This window comes from Pleurodeles waltl, chromosome 7 (genome assembly GCF_031143425.1).
Source record: "Pleurodeles waltl isolate 20211129_DDA chromosome 7, aPleWal1.hap1.20221129, whole genome shotgun sequence".
Classification (NCBI taxonomy): Eukaryota; Metazoa; Chordata; class Amphibia; order Caudata; family Salamandridae; genus Pleurodeles; species Pleurodeles waltl.
In genome coordinates, this window is record NC_090446.1 from 295,895,965 (window position 1) to 295,923,791 (window position 27,827).

Consider the following 27,827-nt stretch of genomic DNA (forward strand, 5'->3'; position numbering starts at 1 on the left):
CACTGTACAAACGTAACTTTAATGTACAAGTGTCTGGGTAGAAGCCAGTTTACCTCCTGATGTACCTCTTCATATTCCATTGTTACTGCCCTCTGTAGAATTATTGACAACGTCTGGCCACCACCTTTTCTTCTGCAGTTTTCCAAATTGACAACTTGATGAATCTTGAAAGCTGAGACCCATACTCCGTTTGAACCTAAAACAGAACTTTTGTGCACTCAGATATTAAAGAACAGAGCTTGACCTTTATTCCAGTAACCAAGCACTATTATTCCCAAACCTGCTCCTAAAATGTCTATCAGGATTACGTCTTGTTGTGAAATATAGTAGAAACAGTGCTGGCTGTTTGCAATCCACACTCAGTGCCAGTTGTAGGCAGAAATGTTACTCTTTTTGTTCCACTAACACAATTCTAACAGTATTACATTTGATTTAATTGTAATGCATGGGTTATCTCCAGTGCCAGGACATGGAAGACAAGGACTACACTGACACGGATGGCCTATCAGAGAAGACAACCCCAAGTCGAACCCAGCGATCTCCACAGAAGTCCTCAAAGAGGCTGAAGAACACCTTCTGCCGAGTGGTCTTGCTTGATTCTTCTGAGTATGAGTGTGAAGTGGAGGTAAGGAGCCTTGCATGTCCTTCTGCTCTCTTGTTTTTTGTCTATGTCTCCTCTGTCTAGGAGTAAGTCCTTAATCCTCTGACACTGCTGAATTGATTGATTATTCAAACCTTAGACAGCTTCTGTCAGGTCACTCTTGACAATTTGTTACAGCGTGCAGTGGTCTGCTGCCAATTGTCCATATAGGTCCTGCATTTTAGCAATTGCAAATCCACATTTTGTATCATTTGAATCCATGAACACCCGAGTCCTATCTCGCCACAGTACTCTGTGGAAAGAGGTTTGCCACACGTAACACTCAGACACATCTGTTCTTAGATAAGTAGACTGTCCTAGGTGGAATTAGCAGTGACATGCTCCTAGCAGCCAAGGCAAGGTATCATAAATGCATGAAGTAAAACTCTAGTTACAGTATTTCATGGTTAGATTCTCTCATTTTGAAGATCCTCCCTTCAGCCTTTTCATTTCATATTGATAGGACACCGGATGGAGAAAACTAAGAACAAAGAACTTTATACAACTATAAAAAATAAGCAGGATTATCTGGTTGAGAATCTTGACATTCTGTTCCTGGTGGAATGTAGAATAGCACACTACTGTAGATTTTCACAAATTCAACCACCTTTTAGCAAGAGACAATATAAAGAATAGGCACATCTATGCACCTCTGCACTATCATGACATGTATTTCCAACCAGACAAATGGTGAAGTTGTGCTTCATGCACTTGAAGCCCTAACTGTTGGGCAGGGGCATCTGCATTCATAATTGTGATGGTGACTAACATTCTCTTCAGTGCATTTTAATGGCAAATACAAAATAAATATCCTCTGTGTAGATTAGCTAACATCTGCCTCTATATTTTATGTTGGGCTGTTGCTAAGGAGGTTTTGTCAGGGACAATATGTTGCTGGAATTTCCCTTTACGAAATTAGAAGAGAAGTCAAGTTATATCTGCTCCTGGTGATCTGTACTAATACTGTATCACTTGGTTGGTGGAATTGCAAAACGGTGGCCTTTGTTGATGTCTATCTCTGTTTTGGAAGCAATATATGTGTTTACACCAGAAGTACCTCTTTGAAAAAGCATAGAGAGTACAAAATATGTGATTGATCGATTGGGGAACCCTTTTGCACACACATTGCCCAGGTGTATTTTGTGTATCAAGTGATGTTTTAAGGCCACTGAGTTAGCCTTCAAAGGCACACACTGAGACCTGATAAGTATAGAAGAAATTTGGAAAAGCTAATTAATTAATTTTCTTAGAACTTTTGCAGACAAATGTCAGTTAAATTCCCCGTCCTGTAATCCCCGTCCTGTAATTTACCATTGAGTTTCCCATCTCTGCCTAAAGTACTTTGAAAACAGGAAGGGGTGTACCAGTAAGAATGTAATATGTTAGCCTGACTAAGGACATGTACCACGCTCAGAGTTTAATTCATGCAACTCAAAATATTTATTGCTTGCAAATCTGCACATGGTAGAGTAGGGAAATGCCTATTTGTTGCCACTGTACTGGAGACATTTAAGGAAGAAAATGAGACGACTCAAGCCATTTGTAAGAAGAAAGACTAGGCAGGATGTGCCTATGTGAGATGTTAGTGAACTATTTTCACAAATCCAGAACATCTTCCCTAATTCGGAACTTGTGTCATTTATAGCTAACCCCGATGTTCAGGGTTTTATGCCAGTGCCACACTTTACTTCTATATTTCATAAGCAAGCGCTTTGCAAGCTTGGTTAAATAAGTCCTGAGTGTCAGACAGCAGTTACAAATTCTGAGCCTCATCAATTGTGTATGTGCAGAAAGGATGTATTTTCAATAAAATAAGTTATAGAAATATTGAAAAGACTGTTAAATATCATACAGTTTCCAAAACCTTACATCATAAAATAGACTAATACCATGTATAATGCTTACATTTAGAAAATGCAGTGTGCATGTTTAATATTCAAAGAACATATATCATTTGAGAAAACTGGCAATCCTTATGCATGAACACAGCTAAAAATTCTCATCAGAATAACTTGATGTAATTTGCAGTTGCAATACTAATGTCAGAATTATTATTTTTTTCTTGTCATTTTTCATGAAAATGAAATGAATAATCTTTTTTGCTCTCACTAAGAAAAAATAAACAGTCTAAGAGGAGATAAGTTATACATTATTTTGCTTTAAAACCACAAATACAAAAATCATTATGTGCATACGTTCTACCTCTGAAGCTATAAATTCTCAAATATAAATTAATTCTAAAGCAGATTTGAAATAGCAATTCCAGATTTGTTTATTGGGAATTTAGTACAAATAAGTAAAAAAAAAGTAAAAACCTATTTTTCCTCGAGGATAGAGATTAAATGAGCTTCCATCTTCTCTGAGAGCAGGTAATGTTTGACTCTGATTGGGCTAACATGCCTTACCATTTCACAAAGATGTATCTTCATTTTCAACAAAGAAAATTAATTTTCTAATTTGAAAATTTAGACTCCTAACTTGGATTTGGCAGGAATGTTAGGGATAACGTGTGAAAATATATCTGACCGAGGCACTGTATCCCTCATAGATATCACTGAAAGATTGTTTTTGAGCTTGCACTGTCTTAGGGAGATGAGAAACCTTAGCCCACGGGACTCCACTTGTAATGCCAAGGTATGTAAGCCTAACTCCAACCTTATAGCCTGGATCATTGAATTAGCAGAGACAGGTAGAAGATTTTTAAAGCATTGACTTCACGAGAGATCCCAGTTAACTCGCTGATACAGAGTAAGCAGTTCAGCACCATAAAGTGCTTTGCACATTATTTTGACTGTGATTTTTTTTTTCGAGATGCCACTGAATAACTCACGAAACAAGTATCAAATCTTTTAGGACGATTAACAGTAGAGAGTAGGGAAGTTCTTAGTACAGCCATATGGTTGTCCCATTTCAAACTGTCTGCAAAGTAGATATCAAAGATTTTTTTATAAGCACTCACATTTTAGAAAAGCATATTCAGAAACCTCTTTTCCTGGTTAGTAAAGATTAGCATCTCGGTCTTCTTCACACTGACAATTTGGGCTGATTTAAAGTTTGGCGGAGGGGGTTACTCTGTCACAGATGTATCAGGTATGCCATCCGTGGTTTTCCGATCGCATATTAGCCTACGGACATCGTAATACAGTGGATGGAATATCCATCACATTTGTGACAGAGTATCGCGTCTTCCAATTTCTAAATCAGACCCTTAGTCTGCTATATTCACAATATTATCTGAGGTCTTGATGTTTTTGTTGAAAACCTAATGGGGTGTAGTCTGTTAAGATTACATCATCCATATACATAAGACACAGGAAATAGACGTTTACCAATTTTCAACTAAAAAATAATTTGTGTTTGATAGTAAAATAGGAAGATTTGCTAAGACACACCCCTGCCTCAGACCATTCTCAACTGGGACTTTTCAGATAATATATATTCAAGTCAATGTTAACCCAATTACATTAATGCAACTGGTTGGATCATAAATAGCAAGTCCTGTGGTATATTGTAATTCTGTAATTTATTCCAGAAGGCACCCCAATCAACTAGGTGAAAAAGGGCACATAAATCTACAAAGCAACAGCATAATTAACCATATGTTGCAATGGATCTCCTCACTGCTGAACAAAGGATCTTACAATGGTCTACAGTGAAATAGTTTTGTCTAATCCACCTTGTTCTCTAGGGATAATACAATCAGAGCATCTGAAAATGTCATACTCTGAGGATGGTTTAACAATGTTTGCACATACATCTTTGACATGGTATCAAGTGGGGAGATCAACCTATAATTTTTGCTTCCCTGCTAATGCCTCTCTTGGGATCAGCTTGAAAATTGTACCCCACCATGAATCAGGTATCTTCCCTGGAGATGAGACCCATTTAAAACAAGGGCTTAAAACATCAGCCCATCCAAGTGGGTCTGCTTTAAATATGGTAGCCAGGAAATGATCCAGGTCACATGCCCTAGAGGATTTTACATTCTAAATTATTTCTGAAATTATCTGTGCTTCCTGTAGTTACATCAGATACTTACTCACCAGAAATTCATTACACCCGAAAACTGATTTCAAAGAGTGACTTTTATTTAATTCTGTAATAAAACCCATCCATCAAGCTTCACAGACATGACCCTCTAAATTAGCAGGAGATATTACAAGCTCAGTCTCACCAAGTGACAACGTTTATAAGATTGTCTCATGTCGGGTTGAACATAGCTTCAAATTCCAAAAGACATTCAAGGTTACTTCACAACTAGGAATGGACAAATATTAAAAAGTATTTTAAAGATGAGAAATGAACAAGTGCATACTTTTGCCTAGAAGGCTGACAAAACCAAAAGTTGTCTCGGGTTTTGGTAAATGTTTTCGTGTGTCACATACAGTTGGTTCCTTTTTATTAGATCGAACCTGTTGTTGAAGACTTATTTATACTACATCAATACTTGGAACGGGCTTTGGGTCAGAACCATTGCTTTCCCTTAGTTGGCTTTCTTGTCAATCTCATTTGCTTGCTTTTTAATGGCTTTCCTTCTTCTTCTTGCTTTTGTGTCTTCCCTGAGGCACAGTTTTTTACCTTCATTTTGACTTGATAACTTGTATCATTCCATGACTCCACATCACGAAACTACATTTTTCTTTTGTTTCCAGCTGCTCGCCCCTTTCACCTTTATGGTGCATCACCCTTTGCATCATCACTCTCTGACCCCATGCTCTCTGTATTGCACGCCCACACTCTGGCTCCTCAGTTATTTCTTCGCTCTCTGCTCTCCCCTCATTGGCAGCATTCACGTGATTACCTAAGTGATGCAGTAGTCCTGCATTGACCTCTTCACCTCTACCTGCCCCTTTTTCTAAATGTTTATTTTTTTTGTAACTTTTAGGAGGGCCCAGTTACTTCAAATTTGCTATTGACCTGCTCTTTTAACTAACTGTGCTTTCACACACTATATATTTTTAATTTACTGATCTATGATGGGCATCCATCATTTTAAAAAGGTCAAATACATTTTATAAAATTAACTCCACGTTATAGCATATGTGCATGCATACATCATCACCCTGGACCAAAATAGCAGACATGTCCAGATATATGCATGTGGTGGAACATGCTCTTACATGTGTCATCAAGCTGGGGCTGGCTTTGATTGATTTTCCAATGTTATTCAGCAGCAAGAAGTTGTTACTGAATCTTTTCAGCATTAGCAACACGCATTAACAAAGACAAAAGGTCAGCTAACACCAAATGAGAGATCTATTGGCTTTGCCAATCCTTGTTTATTTGGCCACTTTGGCAATTTTACCTCCAGTCGTTTTTTGTATTGAAAGTTACGGGTGTGATGTATGTTACCTTCTGTTTTTTGTATTTTATTTAGATTGTGTCTCGGTCTCTAGCTATTATTTTTTTTAGATTGTGTCTCGGTCTCCGGCTATGTATTTGATACAATGCACCAATCTACCATCACTACCAGGAAGGGAAGTAAACAGGTACCTAGACCTCAATCGAGATCTTTCAGCATTTGAGAGTGAGAAGTGAGAATACAATATATTCATGGGGAATCCTGGTGCAGATATCTACCCTGATGTTGTAGATATGAGAGAAATTGGTAACAAACGAAATAAGTACGCTTTTGGATCCTAGAAAGTGACTGTTCTGCCAGGCTTTAAATAGGTACACACAGTATTTCACTCCCTACGGATATGTGAGTCAGGGAAGAGTAAAAAGGTGGTACTTTTATTGTGTCATTTTTTGGGTTCCTTCTACATGTGGTGCTACCTACATTTGTTCACACTTACGTATCTCCTTCAGACAAATTCAAATAAATTAGTAAGGGTAACATGGTCCTTCTTGGAATGTTGTGAAATAGGCAGTCTTCATCACTGTTGAGCAGTGAAAAACATCCATGTTTGGGATGTAGAGGATCGACACACAGCCTGGCACTCGATGCCACTGCACCTACAGATCTACTAATAGTTGTGGTAGTGGACCCAGTGAACCCACGCACATTCATTCTGTACACACTCAGACATTCACTCAATCACCTACATATTTTGAAATGGCCCTGTGCAACCACATGCTGAAATGTCTGTCATACTATCCTCCCCCACTGACATACTAAACCGGAACTGCACAACTCAGCACTCACTCTCATCCCATCACTCACTTTATGCATCACTCTTCAGTAGCAGTCCTTATTACTGAAAACCTGAATCGAATGGGCAGGGGTCTGCACTTTGAACCCTTCACCATATAGACTCACTATAATTCACTGCACAGGACTCACACACTGAATACCTTTCCACTAGCAGTCCAATATCCTAAAGTCATGAACTGTACTAAGTAACTCACTCTCAGTCACCCTCCCATAGCAGTCCAAAATCGTGTAATTCTTGAGCAAAACGTGTAGGGGGTTGTGCACTGCATCCTTACATGTATTCCAATCATGCCCACAATTGAGCCTATCCCTTGGCAGAGTGAACAGCAATGGGCTCCCTAAAGCTGCCATTAAACCACACCGTGTGTGAGGTCCCATAATCTAGTATATTATCCCTTGGCATCCTAACATGTGTGAGTCTCAAAAAGGAGACCTCTGCCTTCTGATGTAATACCTCTGGATCCCAGAAGTAACAGCACCTAAGGAATGGGTGGAGTGTACTAATAACTCGAGCTGTAGCTCTTATCATCACTTTTTTTCAGTTTGTGCGCCCAGAGTTTGATGCATTTACCACTGAGAGATATCTGGCTGTGATCTGAACGTAGACACTACCAGAGGCAGAATGGTCACGCATATCTCACTCTCTTAAGGACCTCCTGGGTCAATATCCCTCAATCAGAACACTTGGTGTGGCAGCCCAATTGCTGCCACCATACTGATGGACACACGCACATACACACATTGTTATGCTATTGGTGTTTTTTTAGTGCTTTAATCAGCTGTCAGGGTATCCAGGCTCTATTTAGCGGGTTTTTGAGGCTAGCCCACAAGGGCTTACTTGAAAAGTCAGGTCTCCAGCTTTATGCAGAAGTCAAGAAGATAGGAGGATGCTCTAATGTGTTGTGAGAGGTCAGGCCAGGTTTTAGGAGCCCGTATAAGAAGGCGCAGCCCCCTGCTATGCTTTTGTGTATGCGTGGGGTGTGTGCTAATGAGAGAGTGGCAGAGTGGAGGTGTCTGAAAGGTTGACCGCAGTGAATGGGCCTGTTCAGGTAGTCAGGGCTTGTGTTATGGAGTGCTTTGCAGGTGTGAGAAAGGAGTTAGTAGGGTGTATGCTTGATTTTTCAGGAGCCCGTGGAATTCCCTAGGGTGTAGGGTGATGTGGGCTCAGAGTGGAAGGTTGAGGACTAGTCTGGCTGCTGCGTTTTGAGCCAGTCAGGTCATCCCTGCATACAAGGTGTTCCATAGTCTAATCTGCTGGTGATAAGAGCTTTGGTGATGTCTGGTAGTCAGTCATTTGAAGATTTGATTTTCTTCAGCATGTGTAGGGTGTTGTAGCAGCAGAATAAGACCACTGTGTTGATTTCGACGTACATGTCCAACTTGTTGTCTATGATGAGCCTGAGGTTTCTTGCTTGCGAACAAGGTGTGGGCTGAATCCTAGATCTATGGGCCACCAGGTGAAGTACCATGGTGAGGCATATTTCCCAAATACCAAAACTTAAGTCTTGTCCAAGCTCAGTTTGAGGAAATTGGAATTCTTCCAGTGGCCACTTCGGTCATGCATGTTCCTGCGTTGGGTGTTTTGTGAGAGAGGGACAATATCAGTTGTGTGTTGTCAGCGTAAGTTAGGATGTTTATGTTGTGAGCTCATATGATGTCAGCCAAAGGAGTCATGTAGATGTAAAAGAGTGCCAGGCTGAGCTAGGAGCCCTGCTGGACTCTGCAGATTAGATCTCATATTTCAGAGAAGTAGGGATTATGTTGATGGTTTGGGTTCTTCCTTTAAGAAAGGAGCAGACCCCTTTGAGGACGTGTACCTGGATGCCTGCGTTATGGGGTCATCATATTAGGATGAAATGGTAAACAGTGTAAAGGCTGATGTTAGGTCTAGAAGGATGAGGACTGCGGTTCCCCTCGTAAAGGATCATCTGGATGTCATTCGTTGCTGCTAAAAGGGCAGCTCCGATGTGGTGGTTGGGTTTAAATCCTGATTGCACAGTGTTGAGAAACTGGTGTTTGGCGATGTGGTCGGGAGGCACTTGTTGTTGGCTTTTTCCAAGACTTTGGCTGGGTAGAGAAGGGGTGATATTGGTTGGTAAACAGCGAATTTGGTCAGGTCATCGAGGGTTACTTTAGTGGGGCAGTGATGGCTGCGTGTTTCCATACACATAGTTCGTCTCTCACCCACACACTCAAACATGCACTATGATTCCATTACCCTCTCTCAATCTCCCTATTGTGCTGTCTCTAGCTCTGTCTCAGCAGACCACTATATGAAAAGGGAGCCAGATTAAGAAAACCCTTTGGTTGAATACACAAAACAAATGCTGATATTACAACATTGCATTTATCTATATGGTGTATTACTTGGGATGACGGGCTGCCTGGGTCATGCCTCTGGGTAGAATGCCTTCCAGGATGAACAGATTAATGGTGGCCTCGACTAGCTGTATCTGTTTGGTGGCATGCCATGGAAGGACATGCACGCTGTATTCTAAAACACCTACATCAGTATAGTAACAGGCCCAAAAGTTATTCCAAAAATACTCTAAAACAACATACCACATGCAATCAAATACAACTCAGAGATGCCGTAAAAGCCTGTCTTGAGGCTCCACCATTACTCAACATTAACACAACTCCTACTCACGTTAGATGAAACTCCTGGCACTGTAATGTACACAATACGGCAATAAGAAATTTAGCTGGCTAAGCATTTGCCACGTCAACTTTACCTCTGTTCACAGATACCTACACCTTTCATTCAGATTAAGTGGTGGGAAAAGATGCCCCGAAACTTGACAACATCCTGAAGCCATGCCAGGAATAACTGCACAACCCAGAACAAATGTCAATAACTTTCTGTATATGCCCCAGTGCAGATGCATACCCACCCCCCCCCAAAGATCTTTTACTGAATCTAGCTAACCACTATATCTCACAATGCATCCAGTAAACTACTCCAACCTTGTCTGTCACCATCCAATACAGCTTACATCTAAATAACAGAATGCACAACCATATGCAATTATCATCCATCCACTTTGAATCTGGAGAACATGAATCCCAGAAGAGTAGGGTGCACCCAGATTCAAAAAGAGCTTCTTGACAATACAAATGAATGGAAATTGCTATCTAAATACACTTACAAAATATAACATTTGATTAATTCCTTAGTCCCCTGAAGTCCTGAAGCGCTTGCTGGTGACTGAGGAAGGTATAGGTAACACTGTGAGAAGGAAGACACATATTCTACATTACATAATATGAAAGTAATTCAGACAAACGAGGGTAATGAAGGAACGAAGGCTAAGAGAATGTAGAAGCGCAGAGGTAGGTAAAGGAATCACATATATGAATTTTAATCACATAAATGAAACACAATATAAAGGATGAAGTGACTGAGGACAAAAAAATGCAGCAGTGAGTTCCCGATTATAAATTGAGTGGAGTTGTTTCACCCGGTGGGATACTGCTTGGTACAATTATGGCCGGGTGTTTCCACATTCTGATTTCCAAGATGTAGGAAACCCGGAAATGTTTTATGGGCAGAAAATCCTCCTGGTGAAATCGCGTGAGGATCAGAGTGCAAGAAGATGCAGGGCCTCGACTTTTGACCTCACGTGACCATCTTCTACACTGAGGAGCACAGGAGGCTCCATGTTGCCTCACAACAGCATCCCTGTCCCATCACACCCTCTCCCACTCCCCACATCATACAGTGCTCCCTCCCCCACCAAGAGCCTGTTTATAGCCGGTATAAATGTGACTGTTAATCCCCTTGGAAAAGGTAATATCATGCGGAATTTGGCCCAGAAAAAACAGGTCTGCCTGGGTATTCCCAAATCTGTGGAGATGTATTTATAATTGCATGCTACTGGTGGGTTGGAAGGGCACATTTCCAGTATTTATGGTGCAGAGTTTACACCCTGGCAGTACTTTTTCATAACCTTGGCCACAGAAGAAAGGGGGCACAGTTGCGCAGAACTACCACAGAAGCAAGCTGGACAGTTTAATAAATTAAACAAAGCCAATAGGTCTCGCCTATACAAGAGCTATTTGCCAATATGTTTTATTCATGTTGTACACCATAGTAGTTTCTGTTCAGTATGGCCACTATTTAATTGCGTAAGGGAGAGTGGCATGGCATTGAGTGGCGTGGTGCAGAGTGTTGTTGAGTGGCATAGAGTGACTTAGCATAGAGTGGCGTGGAATGTATGGAAAGAGTAGAGTATCAGAGTAGAAGAGCGTAGAGTGGAGTAGAGTGCTGTGTACTGGAATAGAGTGTCAGAGTGGAGTGGGGTAGAGTGGAGTAAACTAACATGGAGTGTTATACAGGCAGTTGCTTAGAGTGGAGCAGAGTGGAGAAGACTGTTGTAGACTGGAATGTCAGAGTGGAGTAGAGTATAATAGAGTGGAGTGGCATAGTGTCATGTAGTGGCATAGAGTGGAGTAGAGTGGAGTCATGTGTCGTGTGTCATGGAAAAAAGTGGAGTCAAGTGGCATGGAGTTGTGTAGAGTGTGGCAGAGTGTCGTAGAGGGACAGAGTAGAGTAGAGTGTTGTAGAGTGGAGTGGCATAGGGCAGAGCAGAGTTTAATGGAGTAGAGTGTCACAGGCTGGAGTATCGTGGAGTGTAATGTCCTAGAGTGGAGTGTCACAGAGTGGTTTAGGGTGGCCTAAAGTGAAGTGACATAGACTACAGTGGTGCAGAGTAGATTGGTGTGGAGTGCGGTGGTGTAGAGCCCATTGGTTTTGAGTAAAGTGGTGTAGGATGCATTGACATAGAGTGTGGTGGTTCTGAGTAAAGTACATTGGCGTAGGGAAGAGTGGTATAGCGTTGAGTAGAGTGGCGCAGAGTGAAGCTTAGATTGCAGTTCAGCTTAGATTGCAGTGGTGCAGAGTGGAGTGGTGCAGGGTTGAGTAGAGTGGCACAGGGTGCAGTGGCATGGAGTGGTGCAAATTAGAGTGGAGTTATGCTGGGTAGAGTACAGTGGTGTTGTGTGGCACAGAGTGCAGTGGTGCAGAGAAGAGTGCAGTGGCCTAGAGTAAGAGGGTGTAGAGTGGGGTGATGTACAGCAGCATAGAGTGTAGTGGTGTAATGCATTGGGGTGCAGTGCAATAGACTGGCATAGAGTGCAGTGGTGGAGAGTAGCATAGCGTTCAATGGCAGAGTGTGCAGTGTTGCAGAGTAGAGTGTCAGAGTGAAGGTGTGTAGAGTAATGTGGCGTAGAGTGGTGCAGTGTGGAGTAGCATAGAGAACAGTGGTGTAGAATACAGTGGTGTAGAGTAGAAAAGACTGCCATAGACTGCAGTGCCGTAGAGTTCATTGGTTTTGAGTAAAAGAGATGCAGAGTGCATTAGCGTAGAGTGCAGTTGAGATGTTTCAGCATCTAAATTCTTTTCCTGAAGAAAAGGGTATCACTGAGAGTTAGTATTGCACTGGAAAGTTGTTAGATCATCTAAAGTGACCCAGCCAGCAGTACAGCATAACCACAGCGCCAACAGCTCAAGCTTGGTACCTAACAATCGATTTCAAGACCAGACATAATTTACCCATAGTAGATAGTTCTCACAAATTCTACCATCTTCCAGAGGAGATAATGCCTGATTGAATGTTTCATTAGCTCTGTTCCCTCTAGCTTGTCCATGCCTCGCACCACAAACCCTCTCCTAGTCCAGATTTTATCGGCTTTAATGATGTGTAAGAAGTAGATAAGCATAGATGACTCCCCAACCACCCCATCACAGCACATTTTAGGAGATCATCGGATATTGTCACCCTGACCTGAAGTCATGATATCTTCAAGGGCTATCTGCATTGTCAGCAAGCTCATTGCTTAGCGCATCTGCTGACAGCACCTGAAGTCCCAGCATAAGTCTCTCTAACATGCAGGGAAGTGATGTTCTTCAGTGATAGCTACAGCTAATGGTGCTTGGTGGGGGCCTAGTAATTTGCCCAGAGATTGACTCTGCTACAATTGCAACTGGGATGGATTTACATATGCTCAAACACCAGAATGCACTTGACACACTCTTTGCCCTATATATCATGTGTCCATTTATTTTACACTATAAAAGTATGCAGATAAAATACTGCTATGCTGCACTGGCTTCTCCATTTTTGACTGAACAAAGTTAGAGATTACCTATATGGGGTGAAATACCAGTTGCTCTACATAATAAGGATATTGCAAATCACTAAGGAGTTCCGTGAACATTAAGAGGGATGAAGCTGAAGGCCGAGTTCCTTTATAAGGTAATGGAACACTGATGTCCTTTTAAAGTGTTAAACGGGATATGTTATTCCTTCTAATACATGGTCACGCCGTCACCATTCCGGGAAACCAATTAAATGATTGGTGCCTTGCTCTTTAATATGAAAGAGAAAGTATGTTTGTAGACACGAAGAACAAAGTTGAAAGCTGTTGTGTGAAATGAAACACACCAAAAGCAGTTAGTAATTTGTTGCAAAAAGATTTTAGAATCAGTTTAATGAGTCTGATTAAAACTGCTGTAACTCGGAAGTGTACAAATGTGCAGAGAGATTCTCTTTCCTGTAATAACCTACAGCTAGAGGCCCTGGAATTATGCGATTCTGAGGTGGTTGTTTTTACTGCATAATTATGGGTTTGCCACATAATCCATCATGTGCTGTGCAATGTGCAGATTCGAGTTTAAACGGATAAAAAGTGGCCTTGCAGTGGGATTTCTAGCACAAAAGTTGACTGGTCACCTATTTCTTTTTGCTGTCTTTGGGTGTTAAACTGGTACCAGTGAGGTGAAACCTCTAACCAGACAGTGTTATCAGATGTAAAAATGACAACATTATGAATAATATCACAAATTGCGCTGCATACGTTTCCTTTTCTTGGCACATAATTTAGCCAACTCTACCTTATAACTCGGTCCTTCCGTGCTTCCAGTGGCCCAGCCTTTAGCCTTCAAAAAATAAACATGGTGCGATCAGTATCTCCTTTCTTCCAATCACTGTTTAAAAAAAAAAAACACTAGGTTGAAGGAAAGCCAGTTCTCTTTTTCATTTTTTTAAATCAAACACAAGAGGCTTTTACACAGTGCAGCTCAGGTACTTGAAGGTGCCGTCATATGTGATCAAGAAGGAGGAGGCTCGTTGAAATCAAATATTTGATTAACATCACACAATTTGATCAAGCTGGGGGTCCAGGGATATAAGAAAGCGGTTTTCTGGCTTTTCAGTAAGCATTTAAGCCACTATTTGGGTATCTTTTTTTCTTCTGCTAAATGAGCGTAGAGAGTGGATGGCAGTCAGAAGCCGCTTTAAAGCTCGACTTTTTTTTGCCTTGGGGGATGCAATAGAACCTCGAACTGCAGTCAGCCATCACTTGAGCCTGGCTCGAGCTTTCACTGGCGTGCCACCTCTTTGTAATAGGCCTGCTAACCCTTTACGCTAGCAACGTTTGAATCAAAGAAGGACCAAAAATTAGACACAGGTATTATCAGAATTTTTCAACCACTTAAGCTATCCTAGCTGTGCCACAACCTTGCTAACTACCTATAGACGTTTAAAGCTGGGGGCTGAATGAATTGACTGAGCTTTCTAAAAATACAGTTTGTGACCAATAAAGTGAGCCGGGACGACCTTATTATCGGGTTTTACTTGATATCAATTTTGTTTGAGAGCAACACCGGCAAATGTAATGTATATAGCCTATATGTGCAAATGTACCAGAAGACCAACGGCTTTCTGTCTGTTCCGAAAGTCTGCCTCTCTTCACTCCAGCCTTCCTTATTCCACTACCCTCTCTGCTCCCTTTCACCCTTCCAATGTGTGGGTGCTTGAATGAAATGTTATTGTTGCTATTGCTGTCAGTTGTGTTTCCTGTACGCCTGCTAATGTTTACCCTCGGAGATCCAAGTCTCCTGGGGTGCCCTCGGAACAGGGTCCTGTTTCAGGTGGTTACTGCTCTGGAAGGGGTGTGCTCGTGCTGTGTCTGAGAGTGCCGCGGAGAAGGGGGGGGGGGGGTGAGGAGGGCCTCCAACGCTGATTGGCACCGACGAGGGCCGCTGCGCAGAATGGCGCGCTCAGCATCTCTCCTGATTAGCCTGTCAGCGAAGGCCTGATAAGGCGGCGACAGTGCTGGCTGTGTGCAGTTCGGCTGCCTGCTCATTTATCCTCCTCAGGGGGTGGAGGGGCAGGGGGATGGGCAGGCCACGGCCTCTCGGGGAGTAGCCCAACCATTGTGGTAATTGTCGGAGTCCAAGGCATTCTGGGATTAGAGTTTCCACGCAATCCTCCTGTGGCCTGCCTCGCCGCCTCCTCTCCTGACTAAGAGTTCTAAGACTTGCTTTTGACGGATTCACTTTAATTATTGTCCCCGAGCAAATTCAGAACACGCAGCTGTCAACTCTCTTGGGAAATATAAAAAAAACTCAGAAGCAGACACCCCTTCTTTCCCAGTTTCTCACTCTGTCTAGTTCAACTCGTCAAGGTTACCCTTCCCACTTCTCTCTTTATATCTCCTAGTGCCTGTCTCGTATGTCAACAATGAAACAGGAAAGAGGGAGAATTTTAAAAAAGTAACTTGGGGGGAATTTATTGTACGCATTGACTTGCAATCAATTTCAGGCAGCAGAAAGCTAAAACAAAATACTTTTTAGCTTAAAATTACAGGAGCCTCAGGCCTAAATCGGGTGTATTGGCATATATACTGTCTAACTCTGTTTCTCAGTGCCCCTCTTCTTGCGTGTCTCTATTTTCCTTCCTTCACTCTCTCCTCACCTCTTTCTCCCTCTGCTTTTGTCTTTCCTTCCCTATTGCGCATTTTAAGTACATATACTTTATTTCCGACCATTTGTCCAAACTGTTTTTTTTCCCTCTCCTGCCCCTCTTCTCCCCTTTCATCCCTGGTCTTTTCACCTCACTTTAGGCCTTCCCATCTACACTGCTGTTATTTTTTCGATCTACCAACTATCCTCCGCCAAGGTTCTAATATATCTTTTCTACCCATCCTCGGTCTCACTAGTTCTCCCCATATGTATTTGTTTAGCTTCTTGCCATGGTCTTTTTTATCACTTTTATTTTCGCATAACACTGTTTTTTCTACACATGCACTGTTCTCTCTTTATTCGGTCTTATTTCCCCATGTTTGTCTTTGCTTCTTTTTTCCACTCCCTCGTCTTCCCAGGCTACGGCCCCTTTCTTTTTTCCTCATCATGCATCCGTCTCTTTTGGTTCACCAGGGGCCTAGCTTGGTCAGTAATATTGTGTGTGTGTGGGGGTATGGGGTTTGAGCTTCAGGCTGGGCATTATATGAGAAGCATGACTTGAATGAGGGCTTAAGGGGCAGTGGAAAGATAAAGTGCCTAATTGTTAGGGGCACTTAAAATAGCACATATTTCAAAATAATCCTCATTTATTAGAGTGTGCTGTGGGTTTGTTTTGTCAGTGTACGCATGTAAAAATCTCAGGTGAAATCCGACAGATACTTCAGCTTACCCGACTGAAAGCCGTTGTATCCAGCTACTTACTACAGAATATCTTTTATAGGGGTTGTAACATCCCAAAATGCTCCCCCTGAAGCTACGCCCCGTGTGTCTCATTACTCCGTGCTCTTGTGTTTTTTTTCTTTTCATGCAGTACTTTGTCTCTACTCACCATAATCGGTGCTGCCTCGTCTTCCTTTAAGGTGCATTATGGCATCCAGCACAAAATAATTCACCTCACATATCAAGGAGTAGCTTTATATTACTGGGCACCAAGTACCTTATTGTAGAACTTGACTTTCCCAGGGTAGCAAAGCAGAGCCGTGCACTGTCTTCTCATAGGAGATGGTGTGGTCTAGCAGTCCCAGGTCGCTGGCACACAACACTCAGTAAACTATTGTCCAGTCAGTCCCTGTATTTAAAAAAAAGTAAAAGTACTTTCATTACACAAATTACTAAATGCTACGCATTAAATTACAGCTATGTACATCAGGCAGATGGAAGTATCTTTGGTGATACCCTTATGCCCATTACACCCCCAGTGGATCCATAACTCCATAGTCACAATACTCCCCAACTATACCAGATGCAACATCACAATATAAAGGAGGGCATTTTTAATAAGGCAGGCTTATTAGCCTTGTCATGGCATCATCATGTTAATAATAACCACAGGCAGGGGAGGGAGGAAGGGAGGACGTGGGTTGGGGGGAGTGCTGAAAATAATGTAAAACCTCACCCATGGCAATGTTTACTCCTCCATCGGAAAGTTAGGGTGATACATGCAAAGCGTTCCAAGGGGGCTTCTGCTTATCATGCAGCCCATCCCCATGAAACACTTGTAACTGCCATTGGTGACGCCCCTGCCTCTCATTGGGGCACCACAGTGAAGAAAAATATGCAAATAAGCCACCTAATGGGGCATTATGGGATGCTCAAACCCGACAAGGTGAATATTGCTGAGCGGCTCTCCCTCTGTTTCTTTTTATCAATGCAGCCTTGTGCCATGTACTGCTTTGGCTTTTGGTTGCCCGATCCCACTTGGGTTATTCACATGTGACAGGGTTCTTTGTGTCCTGCAGAAGGAGCCCCAAGGCCTTTATAAACCCATTAGCTCCTCACATATGCTGCATGCCACCCAGCATCTTGTTTTCAGCATCCAGGATGGGTGGAGCAACTGCTATTGTGCTCCTACAGTGAGAGCAGCTCTGCCTACTGCTCCAGCAGCAGCAGGTGGTTAAGGTGCTGGGTGTGACCTCTCCCCCCAGACATGGATATGGAGGGTGGCAACACCTCGGCGATGGGGTCCAGAGCCAAAAACTAAAACTTGCACCAGCCCCCAAGGAGACTGGCACCTCTGTTTGATTCTGAATCCGGCAAGGGCAACCCACACATGCCCCTACACCCAAAGGGATTTAATTAAATTGTGATGCGCTGACCACCTGGTCATTTACACCAGTTTGATACCTCCCTGGACTTTGTAGGCCTATGTGGAGCCCAACTGGACTTTAGGGCAGATTTTGACTATAATGTAGAAAAGAGTGAGAACCTTCAGTAAACACTACAGAAGTACAATATGAATGCCTACTCATATTATAAGGCCTTCCTCCAGTCAGTACCAATTGTGGCAGAGTCCCATCTGCAACAGGGTGCCTGGGTGCAGTTACCGGTCTGTGCACGTTGGTAGTCACACCCATGCACACGTGATTATGCACACATGCGGTTGGCAACCTATTAAAGAGCCCTCTTGCACCTTAACATGCAAAGTTAGAACATGTGAAAAAGATCTTTAAGGCACCTGGTCTTCATGCTGTGTTATTTTACTGCATCATGTGCCATATTGCTAGCAACGGCTTCTTGTCACAGCCTATTGATATGATTGCCATGGATTGGTGGGAACAATTGAATTTTTGGTATTTTGAGAATTTTTAAAGAACATTTAGCTTCAGTGTACCTGAAGTTAAGGAGCAATCAATTCCAAAGGCAAGGCAGAATCCAGAGCATTGAGCTGTTCATTCTTTCTTCGACCCATAAAATATTTGTAAACATTTGCGGCTCACGTGTGCTCAAAACCACATACAGGAAAATATTTTTAGAGGTGAATTTTGTTTCTATTTCGTGATCAATATTTCCTCCTAGTTATTGACAGGCTTTTTCTACCAATGATGAGTCCTAGAGCTTCTTTGCCATTAAAAATGCTTTTGAGTAGTTAACACAACCACCGTTTAAACCCACTTACATGTGGCCCTTTAGAGACTCGTAACATTTTCAAGTACTTATTTTGGTTTCCCTAACTTCTGTTAGAATTATCAATGAATTGGGGATGTTCTATTCAACCTCCCAACCCCTTTGTGGATTTAAACTGATTTAATTAAAAATAGAAACTGCTACAATTCTATGATACAATAATGTATTTTTGAAAAGGTTAATTAACTTGCACTTCATGTTTATACTTTCATCTTCAGATGTCTAGTACAATTGTCACTGAATACAGTGCATAAGAACGTAAGAGAAAGGCGGGGGTCATCGGCAAAGGTCATTGACCGTTACACTGTAAAACTGTCAAAAGATTGCTTCGAAGTCACATGAAAATGTTGCACTTTTCTCATTTTCAATCATACAAACCTGATATGAACGTGATGTTAAATGTATTCAGTCAGAACTACATTAAAACTATTGCTTGGCTTGCTTGTTAAGTGACATGACTTCATTCATTTTAAGAGTTATTAAAATTATTAAAATCATTACAAAAACAGATATGCTTGCGAGGCCAGGGAAAGTCAATGGGAGATAATTCCTGTGATCACACTCTGGCAATTTGGATTGGAGAGTAAAAGTTACAGCTTCGAAAGGTAACCACAATCACTCCCTACTGCTCACACTTGATAGGCCATAGCATTTTTTGTGGTCCACAACTATTCTGTCTGTTAAATTAATGGTTCCTTTACACCAGAAATAGCACTATTGCTGTATTGTATTTATGAGTTACATTTGAATTACGGCCTGCCACAGCTCGACCATAATTTCTCCACTATATTGGGGACAAGTTACAGTGGTTTGGAGATAAAAACGGAACTAAAATCGGTCAATCTTCCCCCAGACTACAAAACAGCCAAATTCAAGGGCAGTTGCTAAACACCAACATAATGAATTTCTGAAACTGTGGACCTCAGGGTTCTCTTTTAATGAGCAAATACACAATGCTGACGTTTTTGTTCTCTCATTCTTTGCCACTAAGAAAATGCCCTACATCTGCTGCATGGAATTTTATTGCTTGCAGATCTTACTTTAATTTATTGCAATCAAAGTTATGATGTTTGGGCACAACACACAATGCAACCGTCCATTCCTAGCACTGATACTCATTTTGACTTAATGCAACACCATGTTTACATGAAGCTTAGAGTATGAGTATCAGAAGTTTATCAAGGCTGGTACAAGCTTGTTTCAGTGAGTCCATAGTGTCTTGTCCTTTTTTTAAAGAAATCATGTAGGTCCCGTCATAAATATCTCAACGAGAGAGGCAATGGGAGCATCTAGATACAGCACTTAGGTGCTGAACTGTCTTTGATTCATACTGAAGAGAATACATTCTTCAAGTATTTGCTTGAGGTGCCTCTGTCACTGTCACCTCTGGATAGGGCCTCATTTGGATTCCTATCCTATAACTGACATTACAATGGTGCAGCAGATGCGGCTACAGACAATCCTGGCATACAGCCTGAGAAGTTTCTTCTTGACTGATTTATTAAAGATAAAATATGACTTTGATGACCTCTGATTGGCTCATGTAAATGAGGAAGCTGAGGTGAATGTCTTTAGTCATGTTGGACCTGGCCCTTTTTACAAGGTCATCCCTAAACTTTTTTCCCTTCCTCCTCCTATTTTTTTCTGACCTCTTTTTGTTGTCCGAAGGACTCTGAGCACTTTATCACTGCTGATCAGAGCTAAAGTGCATGTGCTCTCCCTTCTAAATTTGGTATGATTGGCTTACGCCTAATTGACGCATCTAATTTACTTGTAAGTCCCTTGTACAGTGGTATCTCTATACCCAGGGCCTGTAACTTAAATGCTACTAGTGGGCCTGCAGCGCAGCTTGCACCACCCACAGATGTAGCCTTTCAAACCTGTCTCAGGCTTGCTACCACAGTGCCTGCATGCACAGTTTACTGCCACAGGAACCTGGTATCTAACCTTATTTGCCAGGCCTGGAACTCCCCTTTTACTACATATAAGTCACACCTAAGGTAGACCCTAGCTAGCCCTATGGGCAGGGTGCTGTGTGGGTAAAAGTCAGGACATGTGCCTGGTTGTGTGGCCTGTCCTGGTGGTGACAAACAGCCTACTTAGTTTCTCACTACTGTGAGTGGTACCTTTCTCATAGGATTGCATTGGAAATAAATACCCTCCCTTATGTCTAGGTGGTATATCCTAATCTTTGAGGGGTAGCGTAGGCATGTTTGATGTGGTTGTAATGGTAGTGAGAGATGGCGCTCACTGGGGTAGGTGGATTTTTATTATCATTTTAGAAATGCCACTTTTTGAAAGTGAGCATTTCTCTGTGATTATGACTCAGTATTTTGCAGCTTACCTCCAATCCACGTCTGGGGCAGAGTGACAGCAGGGCTTTGTGCATACTTTTCAGACTGCCTGTCCACAGGGAGGGTGGAAGTGTCACAAGAGTGCATATGCACATTGAATACTCTTACTGGGCTGAGAGATGGAGAGGCGGGGCACACCTGCATTTGTAAAGGATGTTCTGTGGCCTCAAAAAAGGTCCTTGTTTACCCCCCAATGCCTGGAGCCAGTGCTAGAGGAGAAAGAAGAAATTCCTGGAACCAGTTAGTGCTAGTTGGAACACCTTCTCTCCCTTTGTGGAAGCTGCACAAAATTTGTATAAGTACATGGGGCCTTCCCCCACATTTTTAGACACTAATGGACTACTGAACTGGACACTGGATGCTGCTGAAAGGACTCGCCAGGATCCGCCTTGGGGCTGATGCTGTTGTGCTGACCTGCTAGGTCACTGTATGGGACTGCCACTGCCTCCCTAAACCTTGTGCTGGCCTCTTTGCTGGGGTCCTTTAGCCCTGTGCCCCATTTATTGTCTCCAGGGGCTGGGTGGTGTGCTCCCTGGTCCCCTGCATTTATTCCCTTTTTCTCAAGCGCAAGAAGATCGCTTTTCCATTTATGACCCCGACGTGAAGAAAGATCTGTGGTTCCTGGGCCAGAGTGCTTCAGAATGATTTGTAGCCCCAGCTCATGAGAAGCGCTTCATGGACATCCATCCCTGAGCGCAGGAAAAGCACCTGTGTCGTGGTAGCTGCACCCCCCCTTCCACCAGAAGCCACGGAGCTGGCGCGGTCCACCATGCTCTGTGTCGTTCCCCAGGGGCACCAGAAGGAATTCACTTTGGGGGCCTTCACCGCTGTGACCAGGACAAGAAGTTTGGAGGTGCCAGTCCAGCGGGAAGGCTCCGAGGAGCAAGGCCTGGAGTGCTCTAAGTGCGCTCCCCCGAGAGCTTGTAGAGGTCCGCAAACTGAAAAGGGCAGTCACGCTGCATGGTCATGGGCAGTAGCCCCCACCCACCGTCTGCAAAGGAGAAGAGGCCGCGGGAGGCCTCCCGAGTTCTCTGGAGAAGTGAACTACCTTGCCTGCCTTCCTGCCCCCGACAGCAGCAGGAGTACAGGTAGCCGGGAGGGGGCAGAGGACATAATCGTTGATGGCGAGACCCTCTTTGCCTTCTCCTCTTCTGGGAGGATACATGCAGAAGGCCAGAGAGATGACCCTCGATGAAGGACACTTGTCCTGCCAGGATTATTCAGGTGACAGCCCTTAGCCACTTAGGAGCACTGGAGCTCCTGTACTAGGAATGTTTTTCATCCACCTCCCCTCAATAAAGAGAGTACCCCAGAGGCTCGGTGCCTCGCATGGTGGGACTATGCCTCCCGTATACATAGTGACAGATGCGCCAAGGCGCTGTCACCTTTGTGTGAAAAGGGGGTTGGTAGTGATTCTGGCCAGGGTGCGGAAGTGCAGTAAAATGGTTTTTTTTAATTATTATTTTTAATTTAATTAAATTCTTCTCTCCCCTCCACCGTGCACGCCACCCGCCCCTTTTAGTCAGCACGAGCCGTGATTGTCATCAGGAGAACATTCCTGTGATCAGACTGTCTTCTTCGTAGTCCTAGAGTTACAACTTGCCAGGACCACTATTACATTTTCTTCTCTCCTGCTGCAACCTAATTAGTCAGTGGCAACAACATTATGTAGAGCCCCCTTGACGTTGATACACCAACAGTCAGAGCAGAGATGACGTCATGGCTGTAGCACACGAAGAAGAGAGTGATTTCCTAGTCAAGAACAATACTTTGATGGGAGGTGGTGGCAATGACAGAATTAAAGAATCAGTAATTTCTCATGCTGGAACCCCTGCCTTCAAGAACAGTAAAGCAGTAGTTTAATAATTCCTTTGGACAGCATCAGAAATCTGGAATATTCACTCGTGGACCACATACCTTTCCCATCTCTCTGTCAATGCAGAAAGTTCATTTGCTGTTTTTTGTCAGAATCCATATTTTGATGCAGTAATATTCATTGCCAGGTGATTGTGGATTAAGTACTGATCCCCAGTCTGACCCCTTTCTCCTTCAGTCTTCCTTAATTTCTCCCCTCTTATGCCAACATTGGTGCAACTCCCCGGCTTCTGCCATCTCAAACTCATTACCAGACGATCTGAGATGCGCCAAAGACCTCCTACAATTTCGCAAAGGACTAAAAACATACGTGTTTAATCTTTACTTTTCCTTTTCCGTGCAGGCCCTTTATTTGTTCTTGAGTTCCTTTCAGCCCCTCCTTTATCTCCATGTCTCCATGGTTCATCCCCCCTTCCCCATCTCCTCCACTACTCATCGCCTACTACTCTTTAATGCTCTCTATATGTAAACTCTTGGTCCTCTGCACGCCTCTCTACGCCCCTACTCGACGTTTCTAACTCAACATGTTCTCAAATTATCTCTATTTCTCTGTGTTGTTACCTCACACCTTGTTTTTCCCTTCCTCGCTCTTTACATGAGCCTAATAGCTGTAGATGTTTTGTCTACCCTGAGCAGTCGCCCTCTGCCCATATATTTCTTTTTATTCCCGCAGCAATTTAGAGCCAACACTGTTCATATTCTTGTCTGTAGTCATTACTCGAAGCACTGCTGAGACTGCTACAGAATTGTTGTTTTGTGATTTTTGCCTTTCTTGGTTACTTTTTGGTTCTCTGCAAGTGACTGACACAAGAACCCTTGCTGTTCTGACCTACAGTGCGCATTGAGTGTGCTTTAGAAAAATGGGAGGAAAGATAAAAAAATATTTTGAGTTTCAGTTTCAATACTTTATTTTAAAGGTTCCATGTGCCTTGCTGGTTCTTGTTGTATGCTGAAAGCTCTGATTGCTTACTTGGTTCCAAATGGCATTGTATAAAACATTCCGATAAATACATAGGCAGTTGCCTTATTTTAAAATGAAGCTGCATAAATCCACTACCATTTAATCAGGCAACATGGTGTTCTCCTTGGGAAAGACAGCTCCACGACCCAGGACTGTGCCTGCAGTCAGACAAGATTTATAACATGAATGGAGCAGAGATGATTATCATTCATCCTTTATGGCTGAGCACAAAGTCATGGTAAAGCAACCCAAAAGTGTCTGTGGTCCTTTCCTGCAGGTTTAGTTCTAAGGTAATGGAGTATTGTGTGTAGTAGGAGTCAGAGGAGTCAATGCAAATCTTAATTATGGAACAGACAAAGAAGTGGCTCTTGAATTGATGCCTGGTGCTTTAAACAAAGGAGATGCAGCATTGACTGCATAGTGTGTTCCTTGAAGCGCCGGGTATTGTGTCCTTACCGGAAGCGGAGGAGTAATAGTGCTGGTTAGATCTGCTTCAGGGTGCTACTTCACATCTTTAGAATTTTAAGCAAAATGTTGTATTTTGGTCTTTTCTTTCTCTAGCCTGTCAGGCATGTGTGGTGCTGGTCATCAGAGTTCTTGATTTCGGGAATCCGGTGAAAAGGTGTGCAAAAATGAGTGTGTACGCTGTCAATGGGGCCATGTCTCAGATCATCCTACTCAAGACAGAGAAAAGGGTTTCACTTTTCAGCCAATAAGACAGCAAAATTGACGCAGTTACTGAAACCATCACCACACTTATCCTAATTTATTTAAGAAACGTGTTAAACCATAGAAAGCTTTTTCTCCCTGCACCTAAAAATTGACTCTAGCTTTCTCGGGCTCTCAAGTTTTCTTGGACCATGCTTGAGTAACTCACCCAGATATGAATTTCTTTTTCACTTTGGAGCTTGTTGACCTGTTCACTCTGTTATAAAAAACGACTACAAGTCCCAGAATTCAAAGCAAAGAATTTGGCCTGGGTGAGCTACTCACACATGGGCTAGGAAAGCTTGGGACCTCTGCTTTTGTTGATGCACAGGTTTAGAATTTTACAGTTAACAGTACTTTTTCTTGGTAAGTGTTCTTTTACTTCGTGTTATCTTTCTGAAACTTGGACGGTGTGGAGTGAAACAGTACTTAATCCTTTTACTTGGTTTTCTCCTCCCAGAAACACGCCAAGGGGCAAGCTCTGTTTGACACAGTATGTGAACACTTGAACCTGCTAGAAAAGGATTACTTCGGCCTCACTTTCTGTGACTCTGATAGCCAGAAGGTAAGTGTGTGGTCTAAATAAAAGCCCTGCTGTCCTGCTCATGTACGTCATGCTTGTTATTTCCGCTGGAAGGGGAGAAAAATACAGAATATTACCAAGTATTCCCATGTCCGTGGTTTTTTCCCGTGCAGGGTCAAGTAGCTTGTAACCGCCAGGTTTAGGCACAGGGAAATTAGGGATTCTGGTCCTTCGTTATCCATGCACATCAGCCCCTGGGCATCGTAATCAGATGCCCGTGTGGAATACTGCCTGCCATATTTAGAGATCCTTGCCAGGCAGGAGGATATTTCTATGCCTTCAGCAGAGCTGCTCTTGCAGCACGAGCGGTAAAGGTACGGAAAGTTTGCTGAGCTGCCGGCATATGTAATGTGGTAGCTCAGCAAAGTTTACGGTCATAATTTGCTTCATCAGAAAAAACTACAGAAAACAGGTCCTGTTGCTATCTTCGTGTACAGAATGCTCGCTTGTAAGTGCTTAACAATCTCTTTTAATGACAAGAGTAATGGACATCAGGTTAACTTAATTCTCTGTTTAACCTAGTGTAGCAGCCTAACATTGTAACGTTTTAGGGGAGGATTTAGATTGTGGTGGACTACCGCACAGAGACCTCGGTGCATGTTTGGTGCAAGGCTACCATCTTTCAGGCTGCCACGCACTAAACTGTTTTGTTTTTCAAAAACGAACTCCCAAAGCGGGCATTTGTTATTTGGAGATAAAAAACTATTGCCCCATCCCACTCTGGAAGGTTTCTCCTTGCGTGAAGGGGTCATTTGTCTTTTTTCTGCCCGTTCCTGCCATGTTTTTTCATGACTATTGTGGACATTAAAAAACATCAAATCATCCACTCTAAATAGGGCGAGCGGTCTGATGTCCTTACTCTGATAGCCCTAATTTTTCAGGCCATCAGAGTAATCTTTCCGATGGTGAAGCCAGCAGGACTGCCTTGAGAAAAATGATGGTGTGCCTGGCTCATAACATAGCAGGAGGGTCAAGGATTTGACAGGTTTAAAAGGGGTGAAATATGACATGCAGGAGCAAACACGCGTAAAAGACATCTATTATTGGGAAATAAATATTCCAATAAAAATAGATTATGGTGAAACGTCTCCCAGGACATTTCACATGCAGTTGAAGTTGTGTAGATGTGAAGTTGTCAACTTAGCACAACTCTATAAATAGATACTTGTCCTAATGATGTAGTGGCAGGTGATGTAGTGTATGCAATATTTAAGTAGGGAGTTATTATTGATCTCAGTATAGTTTCGTACAACCACAGCACCATACCACTCTAGCAGGTGAGTGTTCCAGGTTAATTAATAAGGTGTCATTGGTCACTGACTTCCAATATCATGGAAGTATGGGTGGACAAGTCTAGAGCACACATTGGCCTTGATTTCAGTATGTAAAAGCCACATGGAAGGCTGGATGAGAGAGTAGTGTGACATGCAGCTTCTTATATGTACTTCCAAGTCCTTGACTTACAAAATGAAGACGTTGTCCACCAGGTATAAGAACTGTCTTTGTCAAGAATGATGTTTGAACCATATTTCCCTGCTAGGAGTGAGGGAGATAAAGAAAAATAATCAAAAGAATGCTCTGTTCTGCATTCTGAGCCCTTCCAGCTATTAGCTCATATCATTATCAAAATGCGGTTTACAGATCAAGAGGTTCCAGGTCCTACAATGGATCTGGACTTGTGCCAGATTTTCAGGTTTCTAGAATGGGGCCTCTACTTCCTGGGTGTTCTAAAATAAGATTTCATTGGCACAATTCATGTCCTCCATGCTTTACCCATTACTGAGGTCTGAGGGATCAACAGTATACACTAATTGGGTGTTTGCTCATCATTGGTCCCAATGCCACCAATGTTGGTTAAATATTGTACACTGAAAGATACAGGAAACTACTAGTGGAGCGGACATGAAAATATTCCTCTACAGACTCATTTGCCTCTTAGGTCCAACAATTTGTACACAAACACAGCTAATTCCGAGCCAAAATAGTTTGAAGCATTGTACTATGGTGAAGAACGTGATAGCAAATGTTAAAAGAGTTGCTTACTAGTGTCACCCATGCTAGTCCCCAATAGTAGGCTTTTTTCTTCAATCCCTCTGGGACTTTGATGTCACATGTATGCACAATTTGGAATTGGTAGATGATGTTTGTACAGAACCTGCATTGCACAGGTGGCCATAGCCACGCTAAGAAGAGGTTGTGTATTTGTTCCATTCAAGAGGGTTCGAGGAAGAGCACAGGCAGAACTGCAGAGTGCAACCACACACCCTCACCCGCTGAGCACACTTCCACAGGACATTCAAGGGACCATTTGCAGTGAGTCTGACTTATGAATGTTAAGGAGAGGAGACAGAGGGCCCATGGAACTTAGGAATTCCTCCTACACTTTCTGGGCCCATTGTTGTCTGAAAGCTCCCCCGCCCACCCACACACTGGTTAACAGGTACTTAAATGAGGCAGTGTCCCCTGCCTTTGTGTCTTTGTTTTTTGGTTCCTGCAGCCTGGAGACTCCTTGCTCTATTCCGCCATCTTAACTAGATAGTGACACTCACCACTGGTATTCCTTATCACTGACGGCTGTCACAGCTTAGCAGCGGCCTCTGTACTACTTTGCATTATGAAAGGAGTCTCCATGGAAAGAAGGAGCCACTGCATTGTAAAGGCATATGGTACCACATGTCACCCTCCAGAGCAAACGATTTTGAAACACTTTACTTAAGAAACAAGCATTTGCAATGCAATGGGTCATGCATTTCTCCGAGTTAGAGCTATTAGCAGTTGTAAACTCCCACCGGATTTAAATGGGAAAAAAATGAGCGCGATCGTGCTGCTACAGTTCACT

At 42.8% G+C, this 27,827-nt stretch overlaps 1 protein-coding gene across 13 annotated transcripts in view; it reads left to right on the forward strand.

Annotated features, from left to right (window-relative positions):
* EPB41L1 (erythrocyte membrane protein band 4.1 like 1) overlaps window positions 1–27,827 on the forward strand; it is a 458,763-nt gene that overhangs the window by 282,274 nt on the left and 148,662 nt on the right. For all 13 annotated transcript variants that reach the window (XM_069243684.1, XM_069243688.1, XM_069243694.1 and 10 more), the window contains 2 exons: window positions 461–625; window positions 24,866–24,970. In XM_069243684.1, coding sequence (XP_069099785.1) covers window positions 461–625; window positions 24,866–24,970 — 270 coding nt within the window. The remainder of the gene's footprint in view (window positions 1–460; window positions 626–24,865; window positions 24,971–27,827) is intronic.